Below are 12,687 nucleotides of genomic sequence, written 5' to 3'. Positions count from 1 at the left end.
GACCCTATGTCAGAGAGGAATCCTGGTTTTACAGTTCACAATTACAGAAGCAAAAACAAATTGCACCTTTCAACTGTTCTTCCCTGCCTGCAAGCACATTGCAAACAAATGACAAAGCACTTCAGGAGGAAAGGCTGGGCCACAAAGAACTTGCCAACAAGCCGGTTTATACTTGCTGTTGAAGCACAATAAAGTAGACTACCTGAGCGCAGGGAGGTTTTAAGAGCCGAAGAACAAGGTCATTCAAAAAGGCTTGGAGACAAACAGGACTGAGCAGAACTATCTTTCCCTACTGAATTTTCTCCCAAGGATTAACTTCCTGGGAAAAAAACAGTTTCTGAGACAAGGAAGAACTGGCAACAAGCACAGGCTGAACAGCATTTCCTTCAGGGCTTTTGAAGGGACTGGGTTTGCTTAGTAGTAAAACAAGGATGTGCAGACTCGAATAGACTCAGTGAAGTCTAGTCCTGGTCTTGTTTCTTTTCGTTTATTTTGTATTTGTCGGCAAGTCACCCCATACAACAGAGTACTTTTTATGTTCAGGGCTTCTTGTCTTGTTCTAACCACTGCATTACTCACGGACACTCCAGCCAGTTCTCTGCCAAGCCCTTGCAGCCTTAAATAGCTTAGGAAAGCAGATGAGCCTTCTACCATGTCTTAAAAATTGGTAAATAAAGGGGTTTTTTTTCGTGAGAAGCAGCGAGTTCCGAAGTTCACGCCAAAAGCAATCTGCTGTCTGTCTCTCCTCCTTTGCCGGTACAGAGCACAGCTCTGCATCTGAGCAGGGTGAAATGGAAGAAAAAAACCATAGAATTGCAGATGCAAAGCACTCAGAGATTAACAAGTGTATAACTTAGGCTATGAGTAGTACCTACTAAATTATTTTTGTTAGGAAAAAGAAACAAATACATCTTACCATAATGCTGGATTGAAACAACTATTTTATGGCTGTTGCAGCCACTGAGATGGCTCAGTAGGTTGAGTTCATTTTTGGCTGTGCAGTTAGGAAGTTTGCAAGGTGACAAGGCCAAACTGAATGGTACACTTTCCCAGCACTTTATTTTTAGAGGATTTTGGCAGGGGGAGGTAAGGATGAATTCTTCATAGAGCGAATTTTCTTCAGATGCTTCTCAATAGTTGTTAAAATGAGAAGCTGATGGATATTCACTACCTGACGAAATTACATCAAGTTCCTTTTCAAAGCCAACATTTAAATCCCTCTGCCTACAGATATGACAGTTCTGCTAGTCCATCCTCAAAAGTGGAAGAAATGGCCACGGTAAGTAGCTTATCAATTTATTGTTTGCAATGTTGAAATCCAGGTTTTTCAAAAACTAGTCCCCTTGGTATAGGCTGTTGCTTTCATATCTGTTTAAATAGTATTCTTGCATTTCTTGTTTTAAATGCTGGGTAAAATGTCTGTGTTGTGAACTTGTAGTAGACTGAGCTTGTCTGTTAAAGTCCAAAGCTTTCCTAGCTAGGCCCTATGTCCAGCTCTGCCAGATTCCAGTTCTCTCATAACGACAGAATAATCGCATGGATCTTTTCCTAGGTCAAGACCTTCACGTATCTTGGCAACTGTAACCAACCTGTAAATAGATCAAAACTCCCACTACACAATAATCTAATGTATTTACTTTGTTTCATTTCATTTGTACAAGGATGAAAAAGAGTAGCTGGCTTGGGCAGGCAGTAAGCTAGAACCTCTCGTGCAACATTTCCATGCATAGAGCTACCATGTAAATTTTGAAGTAGGATTTTTTTTTTCTTTTTTTAATGGGTGTTATTCCATTTTATAAGCACAAGCTCATTTCAAGGATAAAACAACAGATTTATTTCTGATGTAATTTAAGTGCATGCTGTTGAAATATCAGATTTTCTTTCAAGGATTATATTTTCTAACTTAACTACTTTATAACCCTGTATTGCTAACATGTTTTTCCTCATTTTCAGTTGGATGGTATAACCACAGAGGGGACTAAGAAGGTATACAGTGTGTAATCAAAGACACAGAGGATGTAAACTGGCCACCTCCCTTCTGTCATATTTCAAAAACAAAGGGATAATCTATATTAATATACGACTGAGCAAAGATCTTATCAGAGAATCCTGTCTCTTATATAAACATATTATATAAAGCTATATTGTAGCTAGATGAGTAAAATGTTATGAATATGGTGAACAAAAAAGTAGTAGAGTGGGGGGTTTTTTTGAAAAAAGGAGGAAGAGTTTCAGCTGAAACAATTCAGAATTTAAACAGTTGTCTGCACTTCCACCATCTGAGACTGTGAGCTGAGAGAAATAGGGTGGGATAGAACTTCTCAGTTTAACACGTAATCTGAACAGAGATGGTGCAGTAGGATGACATTTTCCCCACTTTTACCATTAAGCGCTGTCTCGCAATAAGAAAATGGACTGTAGTCTTAAATTATTAAATCTCTGTTGGGGGGTCAGTGTGTGAATTTTAAAATACACTGGTCAAGGAAGAAGTGATTGTGGAAAACTAAATTGAGAGATACAATGCAATAAGGATGCATTTGGATAAAATAAGTAAACTATGCCCTTATCCAAAACATGCTACAGGATGAGGACAACATGAGTAATTCTTCTTATAGTATGTGTAGAAGTCTATAAAAGGCATGCAATTTTACAACCCTCTGTTGTGTATTTTAATAATACATTATTTAATGGACTGACAGAGTTTGCTCACCTCTGGGACTTGTGACACAGTTTGTGGTGTGATATGTGAAATGTGATTTCAACCTACATGTACAACTGAAACCTGGTTACCTTACGATTTTTAACAGGCTGAAATGTGTAATTCCCCAATGTCAACTGAAACAAGTGGTCATTCTTTTGATACAAACCAAAATGAAACAATGGAGAAAAGTACACTGGAATGGAATGAACAGCTAGAGAAGGAGATTTTCAGTGGTAAGTGTGTGTCCTTATTTTGGTATTGTTTGAGATTATTGTTACCAGAAGTGACTGCGGTTTGAGAGAATTTTCTGTGAAAGTGCAGACTGTAAAACATGACTCATTTCCAGCAGAGTGGCTACTTTTTGTTGTCTTTGTCTGACAGCAGAATGTCTACTCTGACATTTACTTCAGCAGACGTCAGTGATCACTCTTAGAATGCATTTCATCTCAGACTGGTACAGTTCAGAAGAATCCCAAGTAACTGTGCATGTTTCTCTGCTGTGCAAGTAACTCTGCTGTTTCTGCCAGGAGCCCATACTGCACCCTTTAGATCCAGAAATATGGTTATGTGAGAAATCTATCCCAGTTCCCTGCACGCATAATTTTGATAATGATGAATTACTGGGCCTGGTTTTATAAACTGTAAAGCTACAAACCACAGAAGCAAGAGGCATTCACTTAGTTTTCTGGGAACCTTTTAATACCCCCAGTCAAGAGTTGCACGTTCTTTTTTAGCTTGGCTCATGTCCTCCCAATGGAAGACTCAGAAACAACACATCTTTTTTCTTGTTCTAAGCTAAGTTTCTGAGGAGTCTTCCCTACTGTGTGCTGAAGAGAAACTTAGGAAAACTGGAAAATATTAGTACCTTTGGATTACATTTTATTCCAGCTATACATACTTATCAGTACTTTCTTAATGCTTTTGTAGTGCTAGCACAGATCTGTAATGACTGATCACTCAGTCTTATGTATTTAAGTGGATTAGGAAATTCTGTAACAAAACAATCATATCCATTGTATATTATGTGTGGTATTTCCAAAACAGCAGAAGAATACATTTAGCAAAGGCATAATAGTTTTAATTATGTTTTAATACGTTGCTGTCAGTCTCGTGACTGGATATCTTGGTTAATTGAGCTATACAGTATTTAATTCCAGTTCATGAGGTTGCCTATATATATTTATATAAATACATATTTGTTGCTAGACTGAATCACAGCTTCCTAACTATTTAATTACCCTTTCTTATCCAGAAAATGCCATTTTCAGTGCTCATACAATTCAGAAGAGCACTACTTTTATGAATGAAACAAACAGTGGACATGGCAGACTACTGAATATGCTTGTTTGATGGTTTGCAGGATTCTGGTTTTGTATAGATATGTCATAACTGTGCTTTGTGAACACACAGAAAGGTCCATGTTTGCCTAGTGAATTCTTTTCAGGGATTTTTTTGCTTACAGACTATATTTGGAAGGTCTATGCGCACACACATATACATTGTGTGAGTGAGAACTCAGACTTAGCATAAAGACTAACATTTACATAAAGGGTAGTCTTTATGGAGGAGAGCATTTTTTTTCTTGTAGTCATAATGGGTGACTGCTGAAAGGTCCTATGGAGGAAGAATGTGTGGTTTGGGAAGGGTTTTGAATGCTGAGAAGCTGATTCCTTTTAAAGCCAGTTCTGATGATTAATGTAATACATGAAACTTTTTAACATAAGCAGTCAGAGGATTATTAAAGAAAACAAAACCAAGTATCTTTTTTATTCCTTTGTGCAGTTCTAAGTGATCTGGATGACCAGCTGGCCCAGGAACAAACCCAAGACCCTTTGGACAGGACAGCTTCTACTAGCAGTGCATCAAATGTCCAAAGTAGTAGTGCATTCCCTACTTCAAAGAGACTGACTGCTAGTAGGGGACAACAGAGAAATGACTGGAGTGATGTGCCCAGCACATTTTTCCCAGATGGACTGAGAACACTAAGGGCCAAAGATGAACACAAGATTTTCATCAGACCAAGGAAGTTACACAGTGCATATATAAACTGGCACCAAGCAGCCTTTCAAGAAGATTGCAATTACGGCGATGCAGTCGATGGAAATCCTCGTCTGCACCGTAGGAGGCTCTCTGCAGTTTCTTTCGGACGGTCTTCGGAAGGGAGCTTATATCCCCCTTCCGTAACACAGAACAGTGGATTTAGGCACAAGGGTTGTATGAACAGGGATACAGCTGGCAGAAGTTACTCTGTGTGTTCCCTTCGAAGATGTCCATCATCAGTATCTTCTGATCAGCTATCAGCATCAAGTTTGCAGCATCCATTGGCAAGGGAGAGCAAGAATGGGTTTGTACCAAGGTTTGGCCGACAGAACCCAAAGAGAATTCCTCTGTCTTCCATTGTATGGAACAACACACCAGACTCCTCAGAACAAACTCCAGAAACAATGTTTAGAACTCAATCACTGATGGAGTTTCATGCTACAGACCATGGTAGATATCCTAGCTCTTTACAAGAAACTAAGAAATACCCAAGTTACCACTCAAAACACCACTACAGATCTATTTCAAGCAGTAATTGCTTTAGTAGAGTTAGTTGTCCTGACAAAGCTACTTCTGCATTGTCCTTTGATAACTGGGAAAACTATCCTTTATACAAATCAGAAAATAATCTTTCTAGATCCTACTACAGAGATACCTCTCCTCATGGCAAGTTGTATGCAAACAAAAAAAATTCTTATGGAAGAAAAGACAGCTTTCCTTCTTGGGCTGATATTCCTCAGTGTTACAGTGATGAAGTGTTTCTTTCCCCTGATGCCAGCTTTGAAGCTTTTATGGCTAATTTAAATGACCACCAGTGGGCACATATAAAGAATGCCAAGTTTGGTGCACAGCGCCTGCAGAACGATTTTCACATGTACTCTCCAGAAAATACAAGTATCAAAAGGATGTCAAGAAGTGCCAACAGACATTTTTCAGAATTCACTGAGAGCTCTCAGCCTTGGCTAAGTTATAACTCCTCTGTTTCTTCATCTGGTATCAGAACTGATGAGTCAGTCTTTCCCAATTCAAAGGACCAACCAAAACCTACAGGACTGAACAGGAATTCAGTTGTTGTTACCCAAAGGAGTACTAAGGCAGACTTTACACACCTGGAAAAGGCTGGAGGTGTGAAACAGCCAGATGAAGACATGCTGTTACCGTCAGTTCCTCAACAAGCAGATACAAGCTACATCAATGCACGGAGTTTTTCCTCTAACAGCCTTGCTTCTGCCATGTGGCAAAGAGATGTATCTCTCTTTAACACAAAGACATCAAAGAGACAAACCCAAGCCACTGCCAGAGGAGATACTACAAAAATTTGTACATCAAATGGTGACAAAAGAAATGTAGAAATGAAGGAAAATGATTGCCCACCCAACACTGTGTTCGGTCATCCTCCCTGTGTTTTGCCAGCTGATGGGAGCAGGAAGGAACTTTTTCTTCCAAGTCAGAAAGAATGGGAACATAATCTGCATTATGCAGCACAAAGAGAGAGCATCAAACAGGATAACAGGAGTGCAGAAGCCCTTAACAAAGCTACTTCAAAGAAACAGTCCTCACTACTGAATGTTACTTCTGCTCTATCCACTGAAAAATTATCAAACTGTCAAGGCATGTTGTCCTGTCCTCCTGAGCGCTCATCTAGTTTCTCACAAAACTCTCCACAAGCGCTTTCTCATAAAGACAATTCTACATGCTTAGGAACACAAACTAGCTCTTTGGTAAATTGTGCTGTTACTAAATCTCAAGCAGAAGTGGGGAAAACAGCTGAAGTGAGTAGAACAGGTGTTAGCAAAGAGATTTCACAGAAAACACTGCAAAATGCAAGCACTTTAGGTACTAAGGACTGTAATGAACAATTCACTACTAGTTCTCCACAAAACACAAATTCTGGAAATATTTATATGCATAGTTTTGATGGAGACCCCAATACCTCTGAAAATAGTTTAAGTTATTTTTGCCTTGAAAAAGGAGCTGAAAAAATGAGGAGTACTTCACCTTGTATCAGAAGGTTTCACAAGCAAGACAGCTCACCAAGACATACCAGTAGCTGCAGCATTACTGGCTCCCCTGGCAGAAACAGCTCCAAATCTTCTGACCCCCTTGTTATTTATTACACTTTGCCTAGAAAATCAGCTAGCATTGCTGGTAGTATTATGTCAGAGACACCCATCTCTTTACCTAGAGAAAGCAGAACATCATACAATTGTTTAAGGTCTGAAACTCTGCACAGAGCTGACACCTCTTATTCTAATCAAAGAGATGTGTCTTGTTTAGACCCAAAATGTTCCTTTTTAACATCAGCATCTTTAAATGCTGCCACAGGTGACAAAGATTACCACAGTCCTTTAACCAAAAATATTAATGATTCAATAAGTAATAGTACATCAGTTGATCTGACAGACAGATGTGAACATCTACGTAGAAGAGAATCCTCTATGTTTTCAGATCATAAGGAGGGGGGAAATTTTTTGCAGAAATATAAAACCACAAGCACATTTACAGTTTGTGTTGATGAAGATCATGTCAAGTATCATGAACTAGTTTCAATTTATTACACTCTACCACGGAGGCATTCAAAAACATTTTGTAGCCTCTTTAGAGATAATTTAGAGGATGCAGATTTACCTTGTCCCAAAGAAAATGCTCAGTCACCAAGAATACAAAACAAGAAAAATGAAGGTCATGTGAGTTTAGCAAATGATTTTTTCCCCACTACTTCAGAAAAAGAGGTGCCTTCATACTCTTCTGACCAAGTGTCTTCTGTTCTGGTGACACCTCAGAATTTAAGAACTGCTGCTGATAGTGAAGAAGAGAATTCTCAATTATCCCCTAGCTCTGAGAAGTCAGTGAGTGCGGTACCTAACAAGAAAGATAATTCAGCATATCTTTCATTAGCAGAAAATGTACTTTCTGATGTGGTGACAAAAGAAAGTGGTGGCCCACAATCCACTGCAATAGTGGATAAGTTAGGTAAGGCTGTTTCTGATGCTTCAAGCAGACAAAAGGCAGAAATAAATGTAAAAGAAAAGAAGGAAATTTTACAAAGAGCCACACCGCAAATATCTGCTTTATCATCCCCTCCTAAGCCAGGCAGACATTTAGAGAATCCTTTATATTCTAATTCAACGAATAGAAATATTGTACAGAAGGGAAGCTCTGAAAGTTGCTCTCAGCCCCCAAAAGTGAACAAGAAAAATCTGAACTGTTTATTCCTCCGCTCCAGAGAGAAGAGTTCCCTTGGAAGGAGTGGTAACACAGAGCATGCTAATGTGCCGCTTTCTCCCATAGAAGATGTGTACAGGGATAGTACCCAAGTTAAACAGAGAGTAGATGTCCCACACCGAACCACCCCTCTGTGTAATAATAAATTTAGTGGACTGCAATTAAGGGCTGACAGTTCAAGAAAAAAAGAGAATGGTTTAAACTTCTGTAGCAAAGTGCTTCCAGAGGCTCCAAGCAAAACATCTGAGGTAAGCACAGCTTCCAGTGCTGATCCACTACTTCAGCTAGACAAAGTGGCTAGCACAGATACAAATGAAGTAAATAATTTGAAAATTAAAAAAGAGCAAAACTCACAGAGTTCTCATATGGGTAAAATTTACAGTTGTTTTCAGGAATCAGCGAGGCATAGTGAGGGCAACCTGAACATTAAAGATAAAGTCCCCAGGATTATACAAGATGAGAACATAACACAGAGTGCAGAAGAGGAGAACAAGCTTTTCTCCGACTGCACAAGGGACAAAGTCAAAGATATAGAAAAAAGGAAAAATAGACCTTCAATTAAAAATAAATTGGCAGCTGTTTACAAAACAAGTCGTAAATTTTCAAGTAAAAATTTACCCCCCAAACCACACATAAGTAACATTTTTTCACAGAATGATGGAAGTGCTACTTCTGTAGAGGTCAACATGTCCCTTGACTCATTAATTTCAATGGATTCCCACCAGCCATTCCTGGAGTTGGACAATGAAAATCAGAATCACAATCTGAACTCTGACAAGAATACTCCAAGACCAAGAACAGCTGATAATAAGAAGGCTGAAAATCAGAATGATCCTTCTTTCCTTGTTAACAGCAAAACGAGGAATTTTACAAGTTCATACGCCCAGAAGGAAGCCATCAGTCCTCAAAGAACTGCAATGAAAGTGGAAAATAGGCCAAGACTCACAAGCCTATTTCCAGATAAAGCAGCAACCACAAGAAATAAGAATTCCCAAACACTTGATCTTGGGTTAGAAAGCAAAAGCCAGCCCATCATTCCCAGCACTACTACCTCATACCCACTGGATGAAGAGAAAGGAAGAGCTAGCAGTCATGCCTGCACTCTTCCCTCGCCACTTTTGACTGACAAAAACTCCAACACTTATGTAAATAGCTGCTTGCAGGCAGACACATGTCCAGAGCAAAACTTGACTTCCCAGACAGTGCTTGGTCAGCATCAAAATACCTCTCAGCCTACCAGCTTAGAAAACGCTAACCTCAATAGCTATCAGTTGCGCAAGAGCCATGCAAAAAGTCAGCGTGAGCGTCACCTCTCTGAGGGCATTTGTGCTCGAGATTCCCTGGAGACCTCTGCCTCGGGAAGCAATATTCTACCCAAAGATGGCATACATGGGAAGCGATTTAAATCTTACTCAGAGCTGTTGTCTTGTGATGAGAATGAAAACTGGGCATCAGACTATGAAAAATGTTACAGCACTAGAAATTTAATGTATCCGTCTGTGGAATTTGGTATCTTTGGCAAAGAGCAACAACTGGCTTTCCTGGAAAATATCAAGAGGTCGCTCACAGAGGGGCGATTATGGAGACCGTGTCTTCTTAACAACCCTGGTGCTTTCAGAGATGCAGAGAGCTCTTCTATAAACAGGGCTGAGCTTCTGAGCTCGAGTTCTGCTGGGAGCAAAATGTCATCAGCTGCTTCGTCCCCCCGAGAGCTGACTGATGCCTACGTGGAAGACTCAGCCGCTTACTCAGACTCAGACAGTGATACCACCACTGACGATGAATATTACCTAGATGAGATAGATAAAGAATCAGAGCTGTAAGGGACTGTGGTACTAAGAGGCCACAATAGTGTGGTCGTTTCTGGGCAGGCAAAAAGCACATCAAATATGCTGAGCCCATTCTTGTGCTGCTATAAATTGGTACAGCTTCCTTAGTTTCAAGGGAGTTAGTATGTTATATTAGGTGAGCATTTGACTTTTGTATCAAATGTGTGGCTTCAGCTTTCCTGTTTCTCTTAGGAGGGAAAAACAATGTTAAAAAATCCCTTCCCCAAATAATAGAAGGTAAACAGCTGTGGAGAGCTTTGGGCAGTGTAAGGCCGGGGATGGCTTTCCTCTGAGTCAGCAAGCAGTAGTTAGGTTCCTGCCAGCTATGCAGTGCAGGAATGGAGGAATTCTAGCTTGAGCTGCTTTTTCCTACAGAACTTAACAGAAAACCAAGAAGTTACTTTGCCGATAATTTGCTGTTTCTCTGATCTTCCTCATTATCAAGCATGATAATGCTAATCCTTCCCACTGAACAAATATCAAATATCCTCACAAAATGAAACGTCTGAAATCTTTAAAGCATGTTCTGCATGAATGCTCTTTTTCTGCATTCCTGGGAAGTGTAGCAGGAATGTCCCTGGTGGCATTTGTTCTGCTGTGCTGTTGAGGCAGATTCCACCACAGGACTTTTCAGCATTGCAAGAGCAGTGAGCAGTGTGAGTTGCAGAAGTACTTCTAGTGTAGGAGAAAAAACACAGGGCACAGCACCGAGAAACTGACCAAAAGAAAGACAGCTGAGCACTGAAATCTGCTTTCCAGACATGGAAGATTCATAACCAGCACATCTTTGGTTACAGTTGTCATGCTTGTCCATATTTCTGCCTTTGACTTAGAAACAGATTAATTCAGATTAAAAATCAGACACTTTAAACAGTTCAAAATATAAAAAGATTTAGACTGTTGATTTCCTATATTAACATCATAGGCCGAATCTTTAGTTGTCCTAGTAGTGAGAAGATAACCAAAACAATTTGTGAGGTCCCAAAGTTCTGCAGCTGCCTCTGCTTGGCTGGTCTCAGGATGAGGCAGCTGCAGCCACTGGGCTCCTTCAGGGCAGCAGCACCCAGGGCAGCCTGAGAGGGCACTTGGCTGGGGCACCACTGCACCACACCCTGGTAGCTTTTTACTTGCAAAATAAATAAAACCAGCAAGAAAGGCTTTTTGCCCTTTGTTAAATTACCATCCCTTTTTGGTATTTTTTCAACTGTTGCTGCTGTTACCACAGTACTCTTTATCCTCTAAACTGAATGGGTGTAAACATGTTCCATTGGCTTTTCTTCAGCCAGAACAATAATGTAGCCTAAACTTGTCCCTGGCTATTAAATTTCTAACTAAGCTTTATTCTCTTTTTATAAAAAATCGGAAGTGGTTCACTGAGCCAGAAGATATATTTTAAAATAGTTATATATTTTCTTCTACTTTATTTCTAATTTCATATATGGTCTGAAATGATGGTCCATATTTTTATATGCTTTTTAAACCAATAAAATTTCTGTAGGACATAATTATATTTTTCTAACTTGAAGGACAGTATACCGGTATTTTAAAATAATATATTTTACAAAAAACAAGCAATGCTTGTATCACTGACTACTCCACAAGAAACTAAAAGATGAAAATATTATAGTAGGTAAGAGGTATCCTTACTTTTTCATACTGTAAGCTTCGTTAAAGAAGTGGGTCTGTAGTTCAGATCTGTACTGATATATAAGTGTTATTACTTTTTGCTGGGGTGATTTGTCTTTTGTTGTACATAGAAGGACTAACATAAACTGTATATTTATAGTCAGAATTGATCTCTATGACTTGCCTGTTTCACAAGGATATAAGAATATTTTGACACAGGCAATGCTGGAAGGAAATGACTACTGTATAATTGCAGTCTTGTAAAATGTGTAATTCTAAGGAGAAATTATGTTTTTCTGTAAATGTCTCTATTCTCTGTGTGTACAGGATTCTGTAGAGTAAGACAATAAAACCAGCCGAGTATCTGTGCGGAATTTCTGCCGTTGTACATTTCTGCAAAATTAATTAATCCAAAAATTTGGGATACCAGTCTACATAATGTACAGAATAATAAAAGGAATGTAATGTAAAGGAATAAAAGGAATGTAAAAGCAAGTAAATGATCATACAGTTTTTCTTGACTAGATGTGGATGGTTTAGAACATTTTTTATTTGTAACTATTTTCTACCCATTCAAAAGTAGTTGGATTAAGTGCTCACCTTGCTGGCATAAACTTTTTTCATTTGCAATGCTGTGTATGACAGGCATTCAGGTGGCTTGATTTAACGTAAGCAAGTAAAGACTGCTTTTGATTGTAAATCAGTTGTGGAAGACTGCAGCCTGTTGAGGACCTGTAAACTAAAATTTACACTGAATAACAGTATTCTAACTGTCAATTGCATGAAAACATAGAGAGACATACCTTTTGAATAGCAATCAGTTCCATTCAGTATAGCAAAGCCAAATTTTGACACTTCCACTCTTCCAAGATTTTCTTTGGCAAAAATATATTCTATAAATGTTAATAATTTACAGGATATTCACATTTAAAACTATTTGTTTGAAATAAATTCTGCATTTACATGAAAAATGTATTGGTACCATATTTGTTTTTCACATGCTGTGAATGCAGTAGAATATTTTTAAAAAATAAAAAATCCAGCGTCTTAATATGGTTGCCAACATCATCAGGGTGCTGATGGCCAACAAAGCCATGGATTGAGCAGGGCAGGCAGCCTTGGTCCATCTCACAGCCATGGCCAGCGGTCCCATCAGCTGCTGGGCTCAGGACTGCCTCCTGCACAGGCAGGGTGTGCTGCCTTCTCTTGTCCTGCCAGCTGATGAGTCTCTAGCAGACAAATAGCTTTCCATCCACGGTAGAATCT

At 39.2% G+C, this 12,687-nt stretch overlaps 1 protein-coding gene across 1 annotated transcript in view; it reads left to right on the top strand.

The window, feature by feature from the left end:
- Positions 1–12,305, top strand: part of EXPH5 (exophilin 5) — a 37,538-nt gene extending 25,233 nt beyond the window's left edge. The window contains exons 4-6 of the mRNA XM_040057049.1: positions 1,231–1,279; positions 2,808–2,934; positions 4,484–12,305. Coding sequence (XP_039912983.1) covers positions 1,231–1,279; positions 2,808–2,934; positions 4,484–9,789 — 5,482 coding nt within the window. The 3' untranslated portion in view covers positions 9,790–12,305. The remainder of the gene's footprint in view (positions 1–1,230; positions 1,280–2,807; positions 2,935–4,483) is intronic.
- Positions 12,306–12,687: the final 382 nt, after the last annotated feature.

Source organism: Hirundo rustica, chromosome 2, assembly GCF_015227805.2.
Source record: "Hirundo rustica isolate bHirRus1 chromosome 2, bHirRus1.pri.v3, whole genome shotgun sequence".
NCBI classification, from domain to species: Eukaryota; Metazoa; Chordata; class Aves; order Passeriformes; family Hirundinidae; genus Hirundo; species Hirundo rustica.
Note: the sequence above shows the minus strand (reverse complement) of the source record. Positions and strands in the feature narration are given on the sequence as shown.